This window comes from Hibiscus syriacus, unplaced genomic scaffold (assembly GCF_006381635.1).
Source record: "Hibiscus syriacus cultivar Baekdansim isolate YM2019G1 unplaced genomic scaffold, ASM638163v2 tig00003041_pilon, whole genome shotgun sequence".
NCBI classification, from domain to species: Eukaryota; Viridiplantae; Streptophyta; class Magnoliopsida; order Malvales; family Malvaceae; genus Hibiscus; species Hibiscus syriacus.
In genome coordinates, this window is record NW_024061960.1 from 10,125,560 (window position 1) to 10,145,898 (window position 20,339).

Sequence of the window (20,339 nt, forward strand, 5' to 3'; positions counted from 1 at the left end):
CTATCAATTATTATGTAATTAACAACATTCTTAATTATTTGCTAAAACTTGTTCAGTTTATTTATATTAATGAATATATTTATGTTTGTTAAAGATTGTTTAGGAAATTACATAAATATCCTTTAAGAAACATGTTTTTATTGTTCAATTATTATATAGTACATAATATTTTATTGCTCTTTTCAGCCCTATTTACCCTTTTTTTCCTTCACCAAATAATAATCCGTACCATCAAACAATGGCTCTATGGCAATTTATAAAATAACATAGTCAAATCAGCTTCACCGGACTACAAATATACATGAACAAAGACTTCATTTTTCATAACACTCAGAATGATATATGTTTTAAAATCTCCGACAAGCAAACTTAAAATACCATAATAGTCCTTTTTTAAAAGAAGAAATTATTACATTTATATTATCTTTGAGTCTAAAACTCCAAGGATGATTAACGAGACATTCCTCTAACAACAAAGCACGGTCCTGCACAAAGGAAAACGAGAACGGGGAGAAGTTAATTAAGGGACTAAGAATCCATCACATGACGGCGAAATCCGTTATTTTTACTAGCGGTACCAATAAGGACGGACACATTATTTTTTTAAAAAAGAATGCGAATTTTTAAAAAGTTATATTGTGTGAAATCACAAAATTTCGAGGTGCAAGCATCAATAAAAAATATAAATAAAATATCTAAATTATATGAAAATTTTAAAAATATAAAGAAAATATCTGAACTATATGAAAATTAAAAAAAGTACCGGCACTCCCTTATGTACAAATGATAATTATTTCATTATACAAGTGACAAAACTTACTAGTTGTTAGGCCGATTGGAACTCCGATTAGCCAAAACAATGGCCAATATAATGAAAAGTATGAAAGCCTGCATTGGGTTATAATCAATACATATCCTCAGAAATATAGATAAAAGAACGCCGGGAAATGGTCACGGTAAACTCACCAGAAGTGGAGTGTAATTGGACTGACTCGGAATAATGTAAGATTTCCTGGTCAAAAATGTCTTTTTAAGTACGAAGATACGAAAATAACAAAAATAAAGTACATAAATATGGAAGTTTGGTAGACCTTTCATTCAGGACCCCAGAGTGCCTGCAAGTCTTGAGGATTGAATCTAGTCTGCTCAACGTTTTTTGTGCATTGGGATCGTTATGGTCAACCTATAATGCAGGATGGGATATGAATATGATGCATTCAATGACATTATTGAGCTCGGGTATAAGTTGGTATATCGTAATCGAAATATTAAGAAGAACCGCATACCTTAGCTTTCAACATACAAGAAAAATCATAAAAAGCACCGTAGACATCAGCCATCGTGTTTGTTCTGTCTATGACTTTCGCAGTGAGACCTGTAAACACAGCCAAAGATAAATTCAAGTAATGCTGGACACAAAATGGCATATTCGATTTACATAAACAAGTTTAAAGAACTTCAAACCCCTTTTTAAGGGTCAGTGCCTCTGAGATTTAAACTTCAAAGAAAACCAGTCCGAAGACTAATGAACTTACCGCGTCTCATTTTCACTACACCTCTGAAGACTTCAATGTTGTTGTAGCACATAGCTAGTGTTCCAATAGCCATGACCTAGTAATTGAAGGACCAGAGGAAAATAGAGATAAACTTGAACAGATCAAAATTTGACAAAGATGACGTGCAACTCAATCGATAGACAGGAGTGAAAAGAAGTGATGAAATACTGTCCCAAACCTGAGGTATAGCACAAAATCGAAAGATTGAAGGATCACGCAAAGCAGACAAGTACTTCAGGCAATCATCCACATGAATTAGAGCATTAGTGATCATGTCATTCAAGCACTGCATAGCCTTGACTGAGTTCTCCCAGTATTTCATGTCCTACGGGTGAAAATATAATATAAGAAACACATACGTAAAAGATGTTCCAAAAAAAAAAAGATTCATACGCATTTAAAAGTTACCCAAACGGAATTTGGTTACGACTTTTAAGTGGAAGTTAGGATAGAAGATGTAACAGAGGCATACCTCGAGTTTGTTGGCATACTTACTCCAAATCTCACGAGGCCAAAACATGCGCGACTTTGGTATCTCATTAATATCCTCTAGATAATCTCGGATAATATTTGTTTTCTGCCATTTTGTTTGATCCAAAACACAAGAATCATATCTTTAAACAACCGTCAAAATCCATGCACGAGAAATGTTGCTTCATTCATACCTGAAGAAATAAACCCATTGAATTGGAGAGAGAATCGGGAGCCAAATATTCTGACCCACAGGCATGGAAAAGTTTAGAAAGACCTAATCCCACAAGCCCTGCTACATAGTGACAATATTCATCATAGTCATCGACTGTTTCTACCTGCAATACAAGATCCTAGGATCATAAATAGGATAATATGAACACATTTAAGACTTGTATTCATGCATACATATTGCACAGATTAGGCTAAGCTAGAGAGGTCATGTTCTTATATATGATAAGAAGCAATCTGGAAGATATCAACCCGAGTTTGATACTTTGTAAACGAAAAATTCATTTTCAATAATCAAATATCTAAAGCAAAAAGCCTCTTTTTCTCATTCATACATCCAGGTATAGGTCAGCACTCAGTAACTCATGACAGATATAGCAAATTCATATTAAAATGTCCATAGGTAAACCCATTTGTAAAGTTCATTCCAGTTTTCATATATTTCTGATAAATAATAATAAGGTGAAAATAAATATTGCAAATGACAAACCTCCTTGCAAATAAATTTTGCCATCCCTGAACCCATTCTTTTCGTAATGTCCTCGATTGCCACCTGATAACTGCAGAATCAATTGAGAATTGTTGATTTTTTTTTTGGGGGGGGGGTTTCAAAATCCAATAAAGTAAACAAATAAATCAGCACCGCATTGAAATCTTCATAAATGAGGAAGATCAGGAAAAAATTAAATAACTGACCCTCTTTCAAGTTCCAGAAAAGCAGTAGATACAAGATGAAACTGGTCCATAAGGATTTTGTAGTTCTTTGTACCACCTGAAGAAAAGAGATAAAGCTATATAAGCAAACAAACCAGGAAGTTTTCAGCAATAAAATGAGCCCGATTCTGGTGATACATTGCTATTCCAGGGAAGTGTCAAGAGAACCCTCCTTTGAAGGAGGAGAATTTTCAAAATGCTCACACATAAAGTGCCAATCTCGATTGTATATATGACGATAAAAGTCTTCAAGGATAGGAACTTTGACATCCGTTGCTACACTGGTGTCATCCTCTGCAAGCAAAAAAAACATCAGACAAATCAACCAACACATGGATTTAATGGTAGTTTAAAATTGGTTTCTTATCTAGCAACTAGAAAAGGAAATGCAATTTATAGATTATAGTTTAACACCCAACCTAGCAAGCAATGAAGCCAAATATGTAGCAATTATTCCTACTAATTTAGAATCAGTGATAAATTATGCATACTGAGAAAATGACATGAAAAAGAAAAGAAAAAAAGGGGTTAAAAGACTCAAGAACAAACCAACAGTATCAAGGGCCCGAAGAACCAAATAAAATACGCAGACCTGCAAAACCAAAAAAATGGAACAATTGAGATTAGAAAATCAAAACACTGAAATGTGTGGTTCCAAGATTGGGATCAAGCTGTTGAATGAAGCATCAAATTGAACAATAATTAGTCTTAACATTTATGATCAATACCCAAGAACAAGAATCATAGAAATCGACAAGAAATTTTAACAAAATCAGACGATCCCATATAAAACTCAAATGAATAACCAGGGAAACACAGACGCTAATTGCTTACGGCGTTTCTAAGCTTGGGATCAAGCTGTTGAATAACGAGGGCAAAACTACGAGAGACTTTGTGAAGCATGGAGAAACAAAAAGCCCAGTGAGGCTCCGATGGGATCTGTTTCTCGGCATGCCTCGAAGCCATCTTGAGCTTCAACAAAGGATAAAAATCATCTGGGTGTTTCACAAGTGCTCCCAAACTCCCCATTAAATGAAAATTTATCTTCAAATCAAAACCAAAACAGCAAAAATAAAATCTGGGTATATGGAGAAACAGAGGTGGGTGGATCTCTAATGGGGAAATACTAATTGGGTTTGTTTTTATAATTTAATTGAAACGATGCTTGGTTCTGGCCTAATTTCTGGCGACCCTGATTAGCTAAACAATTTTTCATAGGTAAAAATATCTTTGAGTCAAATCTTAAATCTTTTAATTCATTTTCGACCTGGCCTTCAAGACTCTATAGACAAAAAGGCTGTGGCTCTGAAAGTGTTAAATTTTCAACTAAAGGGAAGTTTTTGGACTAGGCTGATCAGTTGTTTTATATTTTTTGAGTTAATTTATTTTAAATTTATAATTTAAATATAATTTAAATATGATTTAAAAATATACATTACTTTTAAGTTTATGTTCTTTTTATATTTATATTTATATTATTAAATCTTCTATTTGATAAAAAAAGAAAAAAAAGAAAAAACAGGTGTTGAAATTTGGCATATATTTATTCAGTAATTTGACTTTCAGGCTCTGTAGCCCTTCAATCCTTTTGTGCTGTTTAAGGCGTGTTTGGATGTCCACTCTTTGATACACAAGAATTGGGTGATGTATTAACCGTAAATTTTCTTGGGTAAACTATACAATTAACAACCTAACTATTGTCCTTTTCATTTTAACAACAAATCTTTTAATTTTTTCAATCATGTCACTCAACTATTTAAATACATTCAATCAAGCCACTATTCGTTAACCTTTAACAAAGAAGCTGATGTGATAGTTAAAAAACTTAGTATAATTAATGTTATTTATATATTTTATCAATTTAGTCCTAATTTTAATAGATTTATTTTCCACCAATCACAAGATGATAAGTGTCACCCTCTGGTGGAAAGAAAATTAAGAGCACCCACATGTTATTTTTAAAGAAATTTGAAAGGTTTTAAATAACATTTATATAGTTTAGGACAATTATTTTGGTAAAAAAAATACATCGAATGTGTGTTTAGAAAGTCAAGATTAAGTGAATTTAAAATTTTGAGGTTCAACGTTATTGATAGCGATAGTTGAAGGAGATCAGTGACGGAAATCAACGATGATCGACGATGGTAATGAGTAACGGACGACGACTTGGACTTTAACTAAATTCAAGTGTTAAATTAATAATTCATCTAAAATTTAAGAATTAAATTAATATTTTATCTAAATATTAGTATTATGACTAAAATTCAAGGATCAAGTTAAAATTTAACTATTTTTACTAACTTATTACATTAACAAATTAATTGAAAATAACTATCAAATGATCAAAATAATATAAATCAAAAATCAATCAGAATGTAACTTTTTTTTAAATTAACAACCAAAACAAGATAACAAAAGAAAAAAGGACCATCAGTGTAATTTACTCAAAAGAAACAATCCATTCTTCGCTGGGTGGCACGAATTATTTTAGATTAGCGTGTGGTTGCTGCCAACTACTACGTCGTCGCTACTCTCTGCTACATTCGCTGTCAGTGGCTCAGAAAATATTTTTAAAGACGAATATATATATATATATATTAATAATAAAAATTATATAAAATAAATAAATAAATTTCAAGATAAGTACGTGATTTTCTGTGAACAAACTGCATCCGTTGTTTGCAGCAAGGGACGGTACAACCTACATGAACGAAAGAAGCCATCATGTCTACGTTAACGACAAGTCTTGCACGTTGAGCCAATTTGGACCGTCATTTTTTAATTTGATGCTTTCCCCCTCTTAAATGATCGAACCGATACAAATTTGTGGGGGATTGGAACATACTTTTTTGAATTGTTACTGATCACACGTTTGGAGGGTCGTTGATGGAGCCATCGACCTTTAACAAGGACAGAACTCACATTAATTATTGTTCATGTCATAGCATATAATTATATGATATATATATATATATATATATATTTACACGATAATAAACAATTTTTATGATAATTTTATTAGGAGTGTGATAAGCATAACTTGATAATTTGAGGTTAAAAATTGGGTAAATTATACGAATGGTCACTAAGTTTGAGTAAATTTTTGTTCTTCTCATTGAAGTTTCAAAATAATAAATTGGTCACAAATATTATCGATTTATAATAAATTGATCATTAACGTTATCGATTTATGACAAACCGATCACTTGATGTTAACATTCGTTACTAGAATGGCGGAATGCTAACATGTCATGTTAATCGGCTGACATAGCACGTTTTTACCGGCAGCTTGATTGTTCTCTCCTCTCCTAGAATGAAATGTGTTGTTTAAACACTTAATAATGCCCTCAACAATGACTTTTATCTCCACTGCCACCATACAACGGCGATGACTACCCACATGCATCACTAGACATTATTATATAATGAACATGTTTGACCGACAATTTGACTTTTTTATCCTCTCCTCTCCTTTCTTGTTGTATTAAATATGTTGATTTAAACACTTAATAACCTCTTCAACAGTGAATATCATCTCCACCGCCACCAGACAACAACGACGATTGTCAACTTGTAACAGTGACGGATCCAAAAATACTTTTGAGGGTGGACACATATATTAATAACATAAATTTTTATTATGATAAACACAAATAAAATTTCAATTTGGGCACACTTAGGAGCTCATTGTATAATTGTGTAAAAAAAACCTACTGTTTTATCTAAAATCTAGGGTAAACTACATAGATGATCACAAGTTTGAGTAAGTTTTTGTTTTCTTCACTGAACTTTCAAAAGTTAAAAGTTGGCCATTAACGTTATCGATTTGTAACAAAATGGTCATTCCACCGTTACTTCCGTTAAATTGATGATATGGAAACGTTAATGAAAGGAGGATGTGCGGTGAACAAGTTGTTGTAGAGTCCTCCCTCAAAGTCAGCTTCATGAGTTGGATCCGCCAGACTTACTAAATGCCTGACCATGCGATAAGCATGCTCACTATCGTGAAGATGAGCCTACAAATCAGTTTTCCATGTTGTTGACCACCCTGGACCTTCATCCCCTGTTTCAGATTAACTTAAGCAGATTGCTTAAAATGTATTAAAAGTTGAAAACAATATAAATCTTCATATAGTCACTGGCTCTAACGTCTACAGCAGTCGTCAAGGTTCAGTGGGAAAAATACATACAGAGAGTATGAGGTGGGAGAGGAGAGGAGGGGAGGGGAGGAATTCCGTGGTGGTAGTGTTGGGTATTTGAAAAAAATTGAAAAATTTTTAGGGTAAATTAAATATAAATCATTTAAGGACCTATTAGTAGTAGTTTATGGGTGAAGCTAAATATTAAACTTTTTATTAACGTTTCCACGTCATCAATTTAACAGAGGTAACAGTGGAGTGACCATTTTATTACAAATCAATAATATTAATGATCAATTTATAACTTTAAAAGTTCAGTGTTGAAAAAAACATTACTTAAACCTTGGTGACCATCCATGTAGTTTACCCTAAAATCTATCGCGACGGCTTATTGCTTCTGTCAGTGTAAGTTTTAGATACGCAATCCTTGAGATGTTCTCAAAACATTTCGAAGTCCAAACTTCAGCAGCTTTCTATGCTTAAAATATGTTAACCATGAAAACACTAACTCAACCTCCTTTGATCCCTCTCCAAAACCCTAACTTCAAACCCTCTCCTCCTTCAATTCATTTCCCCAAAAGACCTACTTTCTCCACCCTTCCTTTCCACCCTTCCTTTTTATTTTCTTCTACACTCAATTTCAGGCCCAGAAACCAAAGCCGTCACTGCATTGGCTGTGGCCAGGAACTGAACCATGAAACCAATGAAGATTCGGTTGAAGAAGAGAATGGAGAACAAAAGTGGAGATAAGCCGGGAAATCAAGGCAGAGGGGTTAGCGAATCAGAGCATATGGATGCAAATGAAAGAGATTGTAATGTTTACTGGACCAGCTAGTGGACTTTGGCTTTGCGGGCCTTTGATGAGTCTCATTGATACTGCGGTTATTGGTCAGGGAAGCTCGGTCGAGCTCGCCGCTTTAGGTGATTTATTAAATGAATTCCTTGAGAATTTTAAAATTTTAATTTTTTTTCTAATTGATTGATGAAAAATTGTTAAATGATTGATTCAATTTGGTTATGCAGGTCCTGCAACGGTTGTTTGTGATTATATAGGCTATATTTTTATGTTCCTTTCAGTTGCTACTTCCAATATGGTGGCTACTTCACTTGCTAGACGGGTTAGTTTCTTTGAACATTAATATTATTGTGGGTGTTATTGCTTTGATCAGTGGTAACTGTAATGTTAACCTCAGTTGAGTTGCCATTAAAGTAATATCAACTGGATTTTAAAATTTTTATAGATATAACTTCAGGATTAAATTTATGACTCAACACGATTGTTGATTGATTTAATCAAAAAAATGGGGATTGAAGTCCATCATAATTCATATAGCAATAGTACTGAAATTGAGTTTTTATGCATATGTTCATAGAAATGCTGCAACTTTGTAACGCATTATTACTTTATTATTTCATTGTATTTAACTACTTCCACACTGTGGGTCTTCCTCTTTCAAGGGTACTCTAGTATATGGATATTTTGTATAATCTGCTTCTATTTGCTTCACCATGTTTAAGGCTGCATTTTAGGCTTAATTCTTTAACAATACTTCCTTGCTGTAGGATAAGGATGGAGTGCAGCATCAAATATCTATCCTGCTCTTTATCGGGTTATTTTGCGGCCTCTTGTTGCTTATCTTGACATTTTGCTTTGGTTCGTGGGCATTAACAGGTAAAAATGACTGGTAAAGCCTTTTTTTTGTCAGTTCCAGATAATTAAAATGCAGGATGCTTATTGACCTTGTTGACTGGCTGTATCTATGGTTTCCACTTATGATAGATGGCAAGAATCCAAATAAAAATGAATTCATTCTGCCATTTGATCATTTCAGTTTTTTCTGGGCCAAAAAATGCACATCTTGTACCTGCTGGAAACACATATATTCAGGTTTACTTTCTTCAATGTTTATTTCCTATTTAACCTTTCAGTTATTCTCTCTTAGTAGGCTTTCTTCCTTTTATGCACATAAACCTTGGAATTTGTTAGACGGAAAGGTAACTTTAGTAATGAAATTCGTACTTCTTTAAATCAGTTCTATTTCCTTTCCTCTTGATTGTTCACGGTTCAGAGAATTTGAGAGAATGTTCATTTTCGGAAAACTGAAGCACACTTATTTTGAAGATTTCTTAATTTTTTTTTCTGGCTATAGGTTATATCTATCCAATGGGATGTCAAATTAATGAATTGGCCAACTGGGTCCACTTATCTCCTGAAATATTCTCCATCTTTAATAGGTTATGAAACTGAAGCCGTTACTATTTGCATCTGCTTGGTTGACATCTGTTATTGAAATCCATCCTATTATTACCATCTTTTATGAGTTATTCCTACAGCTAGTTATCCTCTTGGAGCAACAAGTTGAACTGATCTGTCTAGTTTTTATTCTTATTACTTCTTCTCGTCTTGATTATTCCCATTGCCTTTGAATTGAAACAAAGTCTTTTCTGCATGTAGATTAGAGGTTTAGCATGGCCGGCAGTTGTAGTTGGATGGGTGGCGCAAAGTGCCAGGTGTGATGTATTTTATTTTCTCCTCCCAGTGAATTGTGTTCGAATGAACTTGCGATGCATTTTGAGTTATCGGCAAACTGTAATATGGGATGTATACAGAAAGCTTAATATTATTATTATTATTTGTGAAATGAAACTGCTTTTGCAAGGCTCCTATGCTATATGTTCCAGCTACAACCAAGGATGTCAGCTAATAAGCTATTGGATCTTTTATGATCCTAGTATTCATCATCTATTTTTTGGGATATATTTTAGTCCATATCCATTTACGTACTCTGCAATATTATTTTTGTCCAATACTGGCATACTTGTTTTAGTAGGATTCATTCTAGCCTGATTGCTGATGGATTTTCCGTTGTTGATTTACCATGATTGCATGTATTTGTTGCTTCATTTCCTTTTTGTTTCTCTCACACTCTGATGTTGTCCTCTGCATGCATTTAGGCTATGGTATTGCTGGGGCGGCGTGGGCAACAATGGTTTCACAGGTGCTGAATGAACCCAAATTTCGCATTTGTACAAGTGTTCATTGACTGGGAAATACTCTTTGGCATTGCCACTTACCGGCATATGTTGTAGGTTGTTGCAGCTTATATGATGATCGATGCTCTAAACAAGAAAGGGTACAATGCATTTGTAATCTCCATTCCATCATTTAATGAACTGTTGAGCGTGCTAGCAATTGCTGGTCCAGTAGTTGTAACTTTGATGTCAAAGGTTTACATTTAACTTCATTTAATAGCAATATCTTTTACTCTGCAACCATATGCTTTCATCTGAGACACTTCGATGTTCTATTTAGGTAGTTTTCTACTCTCTCCTTATATATTTCGCCACATCCATGGGAACACACACTGTTGCTGCTCATCAGGTTAGATTTTACTCACTAGTGATTCTTGTCATTTTTCTGCTTTTATCTTGCATCTTTGAAATTCAATAACCATTCTCACCAGGTCATGCTTCAAATATTTGCCATGTGCGGGGTGTTGGGTGAGCCTCTCTCTCAAACTGCACAGTCATTTATGCCCGAGTTGATATATGGAGTCAATCGAAGTTTGCCAAAGGTTGGTTACCTCAACTTTGGTTTTATGCCTCTTCCGCATTGATATGTAGTACGGAATCTTTCATTTTGGATGCAGTCCCCTAACATGTGATGAATTATTTATCATGTCAAACAGGCTAGAATGCTGCTAAAATCACTTGTCACTATCGGCGCTGCACTTGGACTGCTATTAGGGATTATTGCGACATCAGTTCCTTGTTTTTTTCCCAATATATTTACACCTGATATAAAGGTCATACATGAGGTCAGTTCATGTTTCTTGCCAACCTTACCGGTTTCACCAATCCATCTGTTACTGCTTTAAATATTTGAGATTTTGCTGCATCTTTTGAACAAAATGGTTCCACATGAGATCAATTATCCTGTAATTCTGCTATTAATGCCAATAAATTCAAACCCAAATCATTTACTATTTGCCCACATTCTATTCGGCTGGGATTAAAGGTGTAGGATATGAGCAAAAGGATATTTATACATCAAAGAGTCTGCTGGTCCGGGGCCTCCTACCTACATGGAATTGAAAGCTATCCTAAAGGGCTTATCTTTTTTTGACTCTATTCAACAGAGGTTTAAGGATCGTTTGATTATTGAGAGTGACAGTTTATTGGGTTAAGGAGGTTGTTTTATGTCCTGATGTTTATGCTCACACTGTTAAAGACATTATTCAAAAGCTTAGAGATTGTGAAGGTGTTATTAGATGGGTTAATAGGACAGCTAATAAAGAGGCAGATGCCCTAGCTAAGGCTGGTATTGGTTGATCCTTATGTTGTTCTTTAGGGATGTTTTCTTTTTGGTTATCTATCTCCTTGAGGGAGTTTTAGGGTGTTGTATTCCTATGTACTATTTATAATTAATGAAATCCTAGGGCACTCTTTTCCTCCTTCTGCTGATTAAGGAACTGTCTTCAAGCTCCATTAATCATGAAGGGGTTTTTTAATGAGGCCTAACATTCTTATAAAAAAATATATATATTTATACATCAATGGCATGTGGATCTTTCTCAATATTTGATCCTTGCAATTTAATTATTGTGTCCATGTAGCTGCACAAGGTGCTGTTACCTTGCTTTCTTGCATTAGCTATCACCCCAAGCACTGTCAGCCTTGAAGGCACTTTGCTGGTATGTTTCCTTAATTTAAACTTTTGAATACATCGATCACAATACCTTGGTTTGTCGGTCGTCCGTACACGATCGAGGACAACTTGTCCTAACTTATCTAATTTACATTTTATCATGACAAATCCATTTGCATTTGTAGGCGGGACGAGATCTTAGATTTATAAGCTTGTCAATGAGTGGATGCGTCGCTTTTGGTGTGCTTGTACTACCGGTAGAGATCGGTTTCCTTGTCCCTTATCGACTACTCTTTACTTCATAAGAATGATCCTTACTTTGTGCTTCCAGCTTTTGAGTGCTAGAGGATTTGGTTTGGCAGGCTGCTGGTTTGCACTCGTGGGGTTTCAATGGGTAAGACTAACCTCTCTTAACATTTGCATTTGGGGCCATTGATATCTGATAATTTTAGTCCTAAAATTCGAACTTTTTCAGGCTCGGTTCTTCCTCGCTCTTCAACGTCTTCTTTCTCCAAACGGCATACTCTACTCCAAAGATTTGACTCGATTTGAAGCAAAGAAGGTGAGAGCATCTTAGTTTCGGCATCCATCGATCATGCATGCCCGACAGTCGCATGCCGTGCATCTTTTTCTGTATATCTTTGATTTGCAGCTAGCTAAGATCCCTCTCTCTTGTGTAATAGAAATGGTTCAAAAGTAGCATAGTGCCATAATGTGTTATGTTTATACATAATATATATATATATATGAGTTAGCATCTATTTGTATAGTTCTTTTTATAATTATTTATATAGTGTTAAATTTTTAAGTTTCCTATACTTTTTATTGAATTATAAAATATTAAATAATATATCTAATATATTTTTATTGAATTAGTGTTACAAATTAAATGAGATTTTTTTTATAATTTTGAGATATGATTAATTTAAATTAAGTTAAAATTGGAACAAATAAAATTAAAAATGCTAAAATGTTTGAGTGAAGTTGGGGTAAAAATGAGCACGAAGGTTACTCTACATTGAATACTTTAGGTGTTGCTTGCTCACTAAATTAAAAATGATAAAATGTTTAAGTGTTTTAAAAATTAAGCGCAAGTATAAATTATAAAAAATATTTTTATTTTTATTGTGTAAATAGTTAAATATTGGATACAGTTATATCATTTGATAAATATAAAATGTAAATAATAATAATCTTAAACATATTTTCAATTGAAATTTCTTAACAGATTATTAAAAATAACCGTACAATAATTTAATTAATTGATGTAATATTATTTTTAAATATGATATGGCGTTTTTAAAATGTTGTGTCATTATCAGATTCACATTCACTATCATTTAAATAAAATTATTATATTTAATTTAAAATATTACATTTTAATCGATAAAATTATTATTACTCCATTTAATTAAATTCAGATCAGACAAATGTTGTAATCTCTTGGAAATGTTTATTTTCCTCGATGGTACCCTCAAAACAAGACCTATTTAACCCATAGAAACGTCGTCGTAAAAGCTTTAAAGAGAGGGAGAACAACTGTACAAACAGTAATAAAATTCCTAGATTTCCAGGCTCAGATCTTAAAATCAGAATTTCATAGAGAGGGAAAGGATCCAAATCTCTTCGTTTTCCTTTTCATTTAAACTCAAATATAAATTTCTTCTCATTTTTTGTTCTTAATTTTAGATGCCGGATCAGATCTGAGGTAATTTCTTTTCATATCTTTTGTTTAATCTTCAAATCAGTTTCTTCCTGTTTGGCTACGCGGATCATTAATTTTTAGACGTTGGATTTGATTTGATTTTGTAGAGTTAGGAAATTTTGATAAAGAAAAAGAAAATGTTGACGAAGTTTGAGACGAAGAGTAATAGAGTGAAGGGACTAAGTTTCCACACTAAGAGCCGTGGATCTTATCTAGTCTCCACAGTGGCGTTATCCAGTTATGGGACTACCGAATGGGGACTTTGATTGATCGGTTCGACGAACATGATGGCCCTGTTCGCGGTGTTCATTTCCACATGTCTCAGCCATTGTTTGTTTCTGGAGGTTCGGATTTCTTTTCTCTTCACCTCAATTTTATCCCTGCTTAATAAATCTCGTTGATTATTTTAATGATCTATGGATTTGAATTGTCAAATTTTGGATATTTATTGAGTTGGATTAGCTTGAATTCCGGAGTTCTTTCGTTCTTGTAACTGTATGGCGTTTCAGAAATCCGATGTGAATGATATTACTGGATCTAGATTTGTTATGGAGATAAGTAGTTGAACATTTTTTAGAGTTTAGACCTTCACCTTCTTGATATGGATACCTGAGCTGAGGCCAGTAGAAATCAGGGACCAGTCGCTATACTTTGATACAAGAGCATTGTCCAATGCCAACTGTAAGAATTTGGGATCAAGATCTGCCGGAAACTCTTGTTTTTAAGGTTGTAAGTTTACAACAATGTCACACAAAGAGAGTCTGATCTGCAAAATATAAGATCAGATGTGCCTTAAGATACAAGCAGCTTCTCAAGTCCTCAACATTTCAGCCCAAACTTGCCTTCCCTTTAGGATAGCAACTATGTCCCATCTCACCTTTGCTTCCTTGTCACACCCTTTGCCTTTCCACATTAACACTGTGCAAAGCTGGTTGAACTTATTTATCATTCTAACTGAAGAATGAAGGACCTTAACTGCCCAACTGCTAGTACATATACGAGAGTCATAATCTTTATAAGAAAACCATGATTTGTTTAATGGTTGATTTTCATTGGTTTTGAATATTTGAGCATATATATGGTGAGAATATGTAGATACAATTAGATAGGAATGTACCGAATTTCATAACAATTTATTTACAACTTTAATTTACATTTCACTCCTATTGGTGAATATATCATTAAAATTAAGGAATCATAAATAGATAATAAGGTTACGTAATTTGCAATTTCCTAGAATTGCTCAACATGGGCAACGAAAGTCTGAATTTGAAATTGGCTCAATATTTCCATTTGTGCTATGATTTTCCGCTGCAAAGCATGGATGCCATGCTATTCAAATGATAGTATTTTTCTTTATTTCTTTCAGGCGATGACTACAAGATAAAGGTCTGGAACTACAAGTTGCATAGATGTCTTTTCACTCTTCTTGGACATCTTGATTATATTCGTACCGTGCAATTTCATCATGAGCATCCATGGATTGTGAGTGCCAGTGATGATCAAACTATTCGCATATGGAACTGGCAGTCAAGAACTTGCATCTCTGTGTTGACTGGTCATAATCATTATGTTATGTGTGCCTCGTTCCATCCTAAAGAAGACCTTGTTGTGTCGGCCTCCCTTGACCAAACTGTTCGAGTTTGGGATATTGGTTCCTTGAAAAAGAAGGTTGCTTCCCCAGCAGATGACATTTTACGGTTGAGCCAGATGAACACCGATCTTTTTGGTGGTGTTGATGCCGTTGTGAAGTATGTGTTGGAAGGTCATGACCGAGGAGTAAATTGGGCTGCATTTCATCCGACCTTACCTTTGATAGTCTCTGGTGCCGATGATCGCCAAGTGAAATTGTGGCGCATGAATGGTAAGTGCAGGAACTGTACCACCTCCGTTTATATTGCATTTGTTAGATATTAAAGTTTTTTACGCACTCTTATTTACGAATTAGAATATTCATAAGAACTTATCTCTCCCCCCCCCAAGTTTATACAAGGGCCCTTGGTATTTGAATTGTTGTGGGATTGAGTAAATTGCTTTTTTTTTCAGATACAAAGGCTTGGGAAGTGGATACCTTGAGAGGACACATGAATAATGTGTCATGTGTTATGTTCCATGCCAAACAAGACATCATTGTATCTAATTCTGAGGATAAAAGCATTCGTGTGTGGGATGCAACAAAGCGAACTGGACTTCAAACATTCCGTCGAGAACATGACAGGTTCTGGATTCTTGCAGCTCATCCTGATATTAATCTTTTGGCAGCTGGACATGACAGTGGCATGATTGTATTTAAGCTAGAGAGAGAACGACCAGCTTTTGCAGTGAGTGGGGATTCTCTGTTTTATGCCAAGGACCGATTTTTAAGGTATTATGACTTTTCGACTCAAAGAGAGACACAAATAATTCCAATTCGACGGCCTGGTTCTACAAGCCTAAATCAATCTCCAAGGACTCTTTCTTATAGTCCTACAGAAAATGCTGTTCTTATCTGCTCTGATGTTGATGGAGGGACTTATGAGTTGTATATGATACCAAAAGACAGCATTGGTAAGAGTGACTCGCAGGAGGCTAAGAGAGGTCCTGGTAATTCTGCTATATTTGTGGCTCGGAACCGGTTTGCTGTACTTGACAAAAGCAACAACCAAGTTTTGATCAAGAATCTTAAAAACGAGGTTGTTAAAAAGAGTGATCTCCCAGCGCCTACAGATGCAATATTTTATGCTGGAACAGGTAATTTGTTGTGTAGATCAGATGATAGAGTGGTTGTCTTTGATCTGCAGCAGAGGCTTGTTATTGGTGATCTACAAACTCCTTTTGTGAAATATGTTGTTTGGTCCAGTGACATGGAGAGTGTTGCTTTGCTCAGCAAGCATTCCATTATCATTACTAGCAAGAAGCTTGTCCACCAGTGCACTTTTCACGAGACAATTCGTGTTAAGAGTGGAGCTTGGGATGAAAATGGTGTTTTTATTTACACCACTCTAAACCATATAAAATACTGCCTTCCCAATGGAGATAGTGGAATAATTAGAACTCTCGATGATCCAATATACATAACCAAGGTTACCGGAAATACAATATTTTGCTTGGACCGTGACGGAAAGAATAAGACTCTGGTCATTGATGCTACAGAATACATTTTCAAGCTCTCTCTGCTTCGGAAGAGGTATGATCATGTTATGAGCATGATAAGAAACTCCCAGCTTTGCGGTGACGCTGTGATTGCTTATCTACAACAGAAGGGGTTCCCTGAAGTGGCTCTACATTTTGTCAAAGATGAGAAAACTCGGTTTAACTTGGCTCTAGAGAGTGGGAACATCCAAATTGCCGTTGCATCAGCTAAGGAGATTGATGACAAAGATCATTGGTATAGGTTGGGTGTGGAAGCCCTTCGCCAAGGCAATGCTGGTATAGTGGAATATGCCTACCAGAAGACCAAGAACTTTGAGAGGTTGTCTTTTCTTTATCTCATAAATGGTAACCTGGATAAGCTATCCAAGATGCTTAAAATTGCGGAAGTCAAGAACGATGTTATGGGCCAGTTTCACAATGCTTTGTATCTTGGTGATGTCCAAGAACGTGTAAAGATCTTGGAGAATGCTGGCCATTTGCCTCTTGCTTTTGCTACAGCATCAGTCCATGGGCTACAGGATGTGGCCGAAAGGTTAGCGCTGAGTTGGGAGATGATGTCCCTTCGTTGCCAGAAGGGAAAAAAGCTTCCTTATTGATGCCTCCAGCACCCGTTATGTGTGGTGGTGATTGGCCCCTGCTGAGAGTAATGAAAGGCATATTTGATGGTGGATTTGATAATATTGGTAGGGATGCTGCGGATGAAGGGAGGGTGCAGAAGGTGATTGGGGTGAAGATCTTGACATTGTCGATGTTGATGGCTTACAGAATGGGGATGTTACTGCAATTTTGGAAGATGGCGAAGGGGGCGAAACGAAGAGGGTGGATGGGACCTTGAAGACTTGGAACACCCCCCAGAGGTAGAGACACCGAGGGTTTCTTCCAATGCTCGTTCTTCTGTTTTTGTGGCACCAACACCTGGTATGCCTGTGAGTCAAATTTGGACACAGAGATCGTCACTTGCTGCCGATCATGCAGCTGCTGGCAATTTTGATACAGCTATGCGATTGCTGAGCAGGCAACTCGGAATAAGAAACTTTGCTCCTTTAAAATCCATGTTTCTCGATCTTTACAGTGGCAGCCATAGCTATCTTCGTGCATTGGCATCTGCTCCAGTGGTGGCCTTGGCAGTTGAGAGGGGATGGAGTGAGTCTGCTAGTCCTAATGTCAGGGGTCCACCGGCTCTTGTATTCAATTTTTCTCAGCTGGATGAAAAGCTGAAGGCCGGATACAAGGCCACAACAGCTGGAAAATTTACTGAGGCTCTTCGGCTTTTCATCGGCATTCTTCATACAATTCCATTGATTGTCGTGGAGTCAAGGAGGGAAGTTGATGAAGTCAAGGAGTTGATTATAATCGCAAAGGAGTATGTTCTTGGTCTGCAGATGGAGCTTAAGCGTAGAGAGTTAAAAGACAATCCAGTACGGCAGCAGGAGCTTGCTGCCTATTTCACCCACTGCAACCTTCAATTGCCTCATCTCAGACTTGCACTGCTAAATGCAATGACCGTCTGCTACAAGGCAAAGAACTTGGATACGGCAGCCAACTTTGCCAGGCGTCTTCTAGAAACAAACCCCACAAATGAGAGCCACTCAAAGACAGCGAGGCAAGTACTTCAGGCTGCTGAGAGGAACATGACCGATGCATCCCAGTTGAACTATGATTTCAGGAACCCGTTTGTCACATGTGGAGCAACTTATGTACCAATTTACCGAGGACAGAAGGATGTATCTTGCCCTTACTGTACCACTCGCTTCATGCCTACCCAGGAAGGACAGTTGTGTACGGTCTGTGATCTGGCCGTTGTTGGAGCTGATGCTTCAGGACTGCTCTGTTCTCCTTCGCAAATCCGATGATTAAATCCACCTTTATGGTGGCTCGTTTTTTCAACCTTGCTTGACCTTTGAGCAGCCGAACCAGTCACGACGACTGATTCCTATCTGCAGGTAAAAAAAGGTAAAGTAAGTGCCGAAGGAAATTTGATATCCGAGTTTCATTTATCATTTGCACCATCTACTTTTATTTTACTTTTTGCCTTCAGCTTTTCATTATAATATTCACATGTAATAAACAAGTCGGTGAATTTTTGGATTTTTGGCTATTCTTGTTGTTCTTTCATGGGCAAAAAAATTAGTCAGAGGGCCCTTGTTTAAAGTATATACTGGTCTCATATAGGACTATTACATGTCATTGTGTGTCGAAATTTGCTTACCCTCTGATACATTCTTAAGTTTCCATGGTATTTTTACGTATTTAAATGCCTGAAATGCCTTTTTCCTATATCATTGGTATGGTATTGTCTCTTGGTAGACTTCTTAATCCTACGGTAAAGTACACAAATGGTCACTATACTATGTTGAAATGATCTTTGTTTTTTCATTGAAGTTTCATAAGTTGCAGAATGGTCATTAAAATTTTCAAATTGGTATAAAATGATCATTAATTTAATAGAACTATTACAAAATAATCTTTGAACTATCAGAATTTGTCACTATTTTAACTATTTTATAACAGTTCGATAAGTTTAATGATCATTTTATAACTTTTAAAATTTCAATGAGCCAAAAGATCATTTCAATGTACTTTACCCTTAATATTAAATAATTGGTTGTAAAAATTAAGGCAATATTTCAATGTACGTTTAAGCACAATTGTTTTTTTATTTAGGGTTCTAAAGATTACAAGTATGTTAGTATTATAAGGGGAAGATCATTCTAGAGATTACAAAAGGTAATGATTTTTATTTTGGGTTTTAGGGATTCGAAGAGCATTTTGCTGATCAATGTCGGATAGTTTTCAATACTTCTGAGGCAAAATTTTGAAAAATTACCATTAGTCTTTGAATTTTTCAAAGAAATTTATTTGGGGTCCTCAAAATATTTTTTATTTTTTATTTGTTTCTTTAAAAAAAATTATATTAATATGTATTATATGTATATTTAACTAGAATATATATTATATATATATATATATATATATATATATATTATTAAGCATTTAATTTAGTCCGAATCATATACACCTCTTTTATCTCATTTAAAAAAAATTATTATACATAGATTGACCTAAAAGATGAGAGTAGGGTTCCTTAAAAATAAAACAAACAAATAAATAAACAATGTCTTCTATAGTCATTCATCATCTTCAAAAATATAAATATAATTATCTTAGATTTTTAAATTTTTTAAATAAATTATCCTATTTTAATTTAAAATTAGAATATCAAAATCAAGGTTTAGATTATTTGCAAGGGAGGAGATTTTCCTAGGAAATGATCACGTGCGGCGTCTTAATATACGGCTAAAAAAGTTATTAATTTTTTTATTATTAAATAACAAAATTGGTAAAAAAATTACCGGAAAATATTATTTCTACCGATTTTGTTATTATTGGGTATTTACGGGTTTGTTAACAAAACCGTAAAAGCGCACCGTTTATTTTTTTTATCGTTTTGTTATTGTTAGTACTTTATTGAAAATGTTAAAAAAAATTTGATGTTTTAGGAAGAAATAATAATTTTAGATAATTTTTATCGATTTTATTATTTAAATAATAACAAAATTGATAACATCAATTTTAATCGTATATTAAGATGTCCAAACCGTAAAACTTCATCGCTAAATTGGAATTCGATATTTTAAAGAATGATTAAAGGAATAAAATTGGGAGTAAACAAAAGTTTGTGTTGGGCACAGCAAAATGACCGTACAATTTGCACATATTTTTGGCAAATTTTGATTCATCGT

At 34.9% G+C, this 20,339-nt stretch overlaps 1 protein-coding gene and 2 pseudogenes across 1 annotated transcript; 2 read left to right on the top strand and 1 right to left on the bottom strand.

Annotated features, from left to right (window-relative positions):
- Positions 1-302: 302 nt before the first annotated feature.
- LOC120172864 (squalene synthase 2-like) lies at positions 303-4,249 on the bottom strand. Its single transcript, XM_039180218.1, has 14 exons — positions 3,807-4,249; positions 3,522-3,564; positions 3,177-3,266; positions 2,955-3,030; positions 2,749-2,818; positions 2,222-2,365; positions 2,029-2,133; positions 1,735-1,881; positions 1,536-1,611; positions 1,287-1,375; positions 1,092-1,183; positions 967-1,012; positions 821-888; positions 303-485 (listed from the first exon to the last, which is right to left on the bottom strand). Coding segments are annotated over exons 1-14 (1,242 nt in total). The 5' UTR covers positions 4,002-4,249; the 3' UTR covers positions 303-484.
- A 3,237-nt stretch (positions 4,250-7,486) lies between these two features.
- LOC120174115 lies at positions 7,487-12,422 on the top strand (annotated as a pseudogene).
- Positions 12,423-13,315: 893 nt separating this feature from the next.
- LOC120172911 lies at positions 13,316-18,548 on the top strand (annotated as a pseudogene).
- The last annotated feature ends 1,791 nt before the right edge of the window (positions 18,549-20,339 follow it).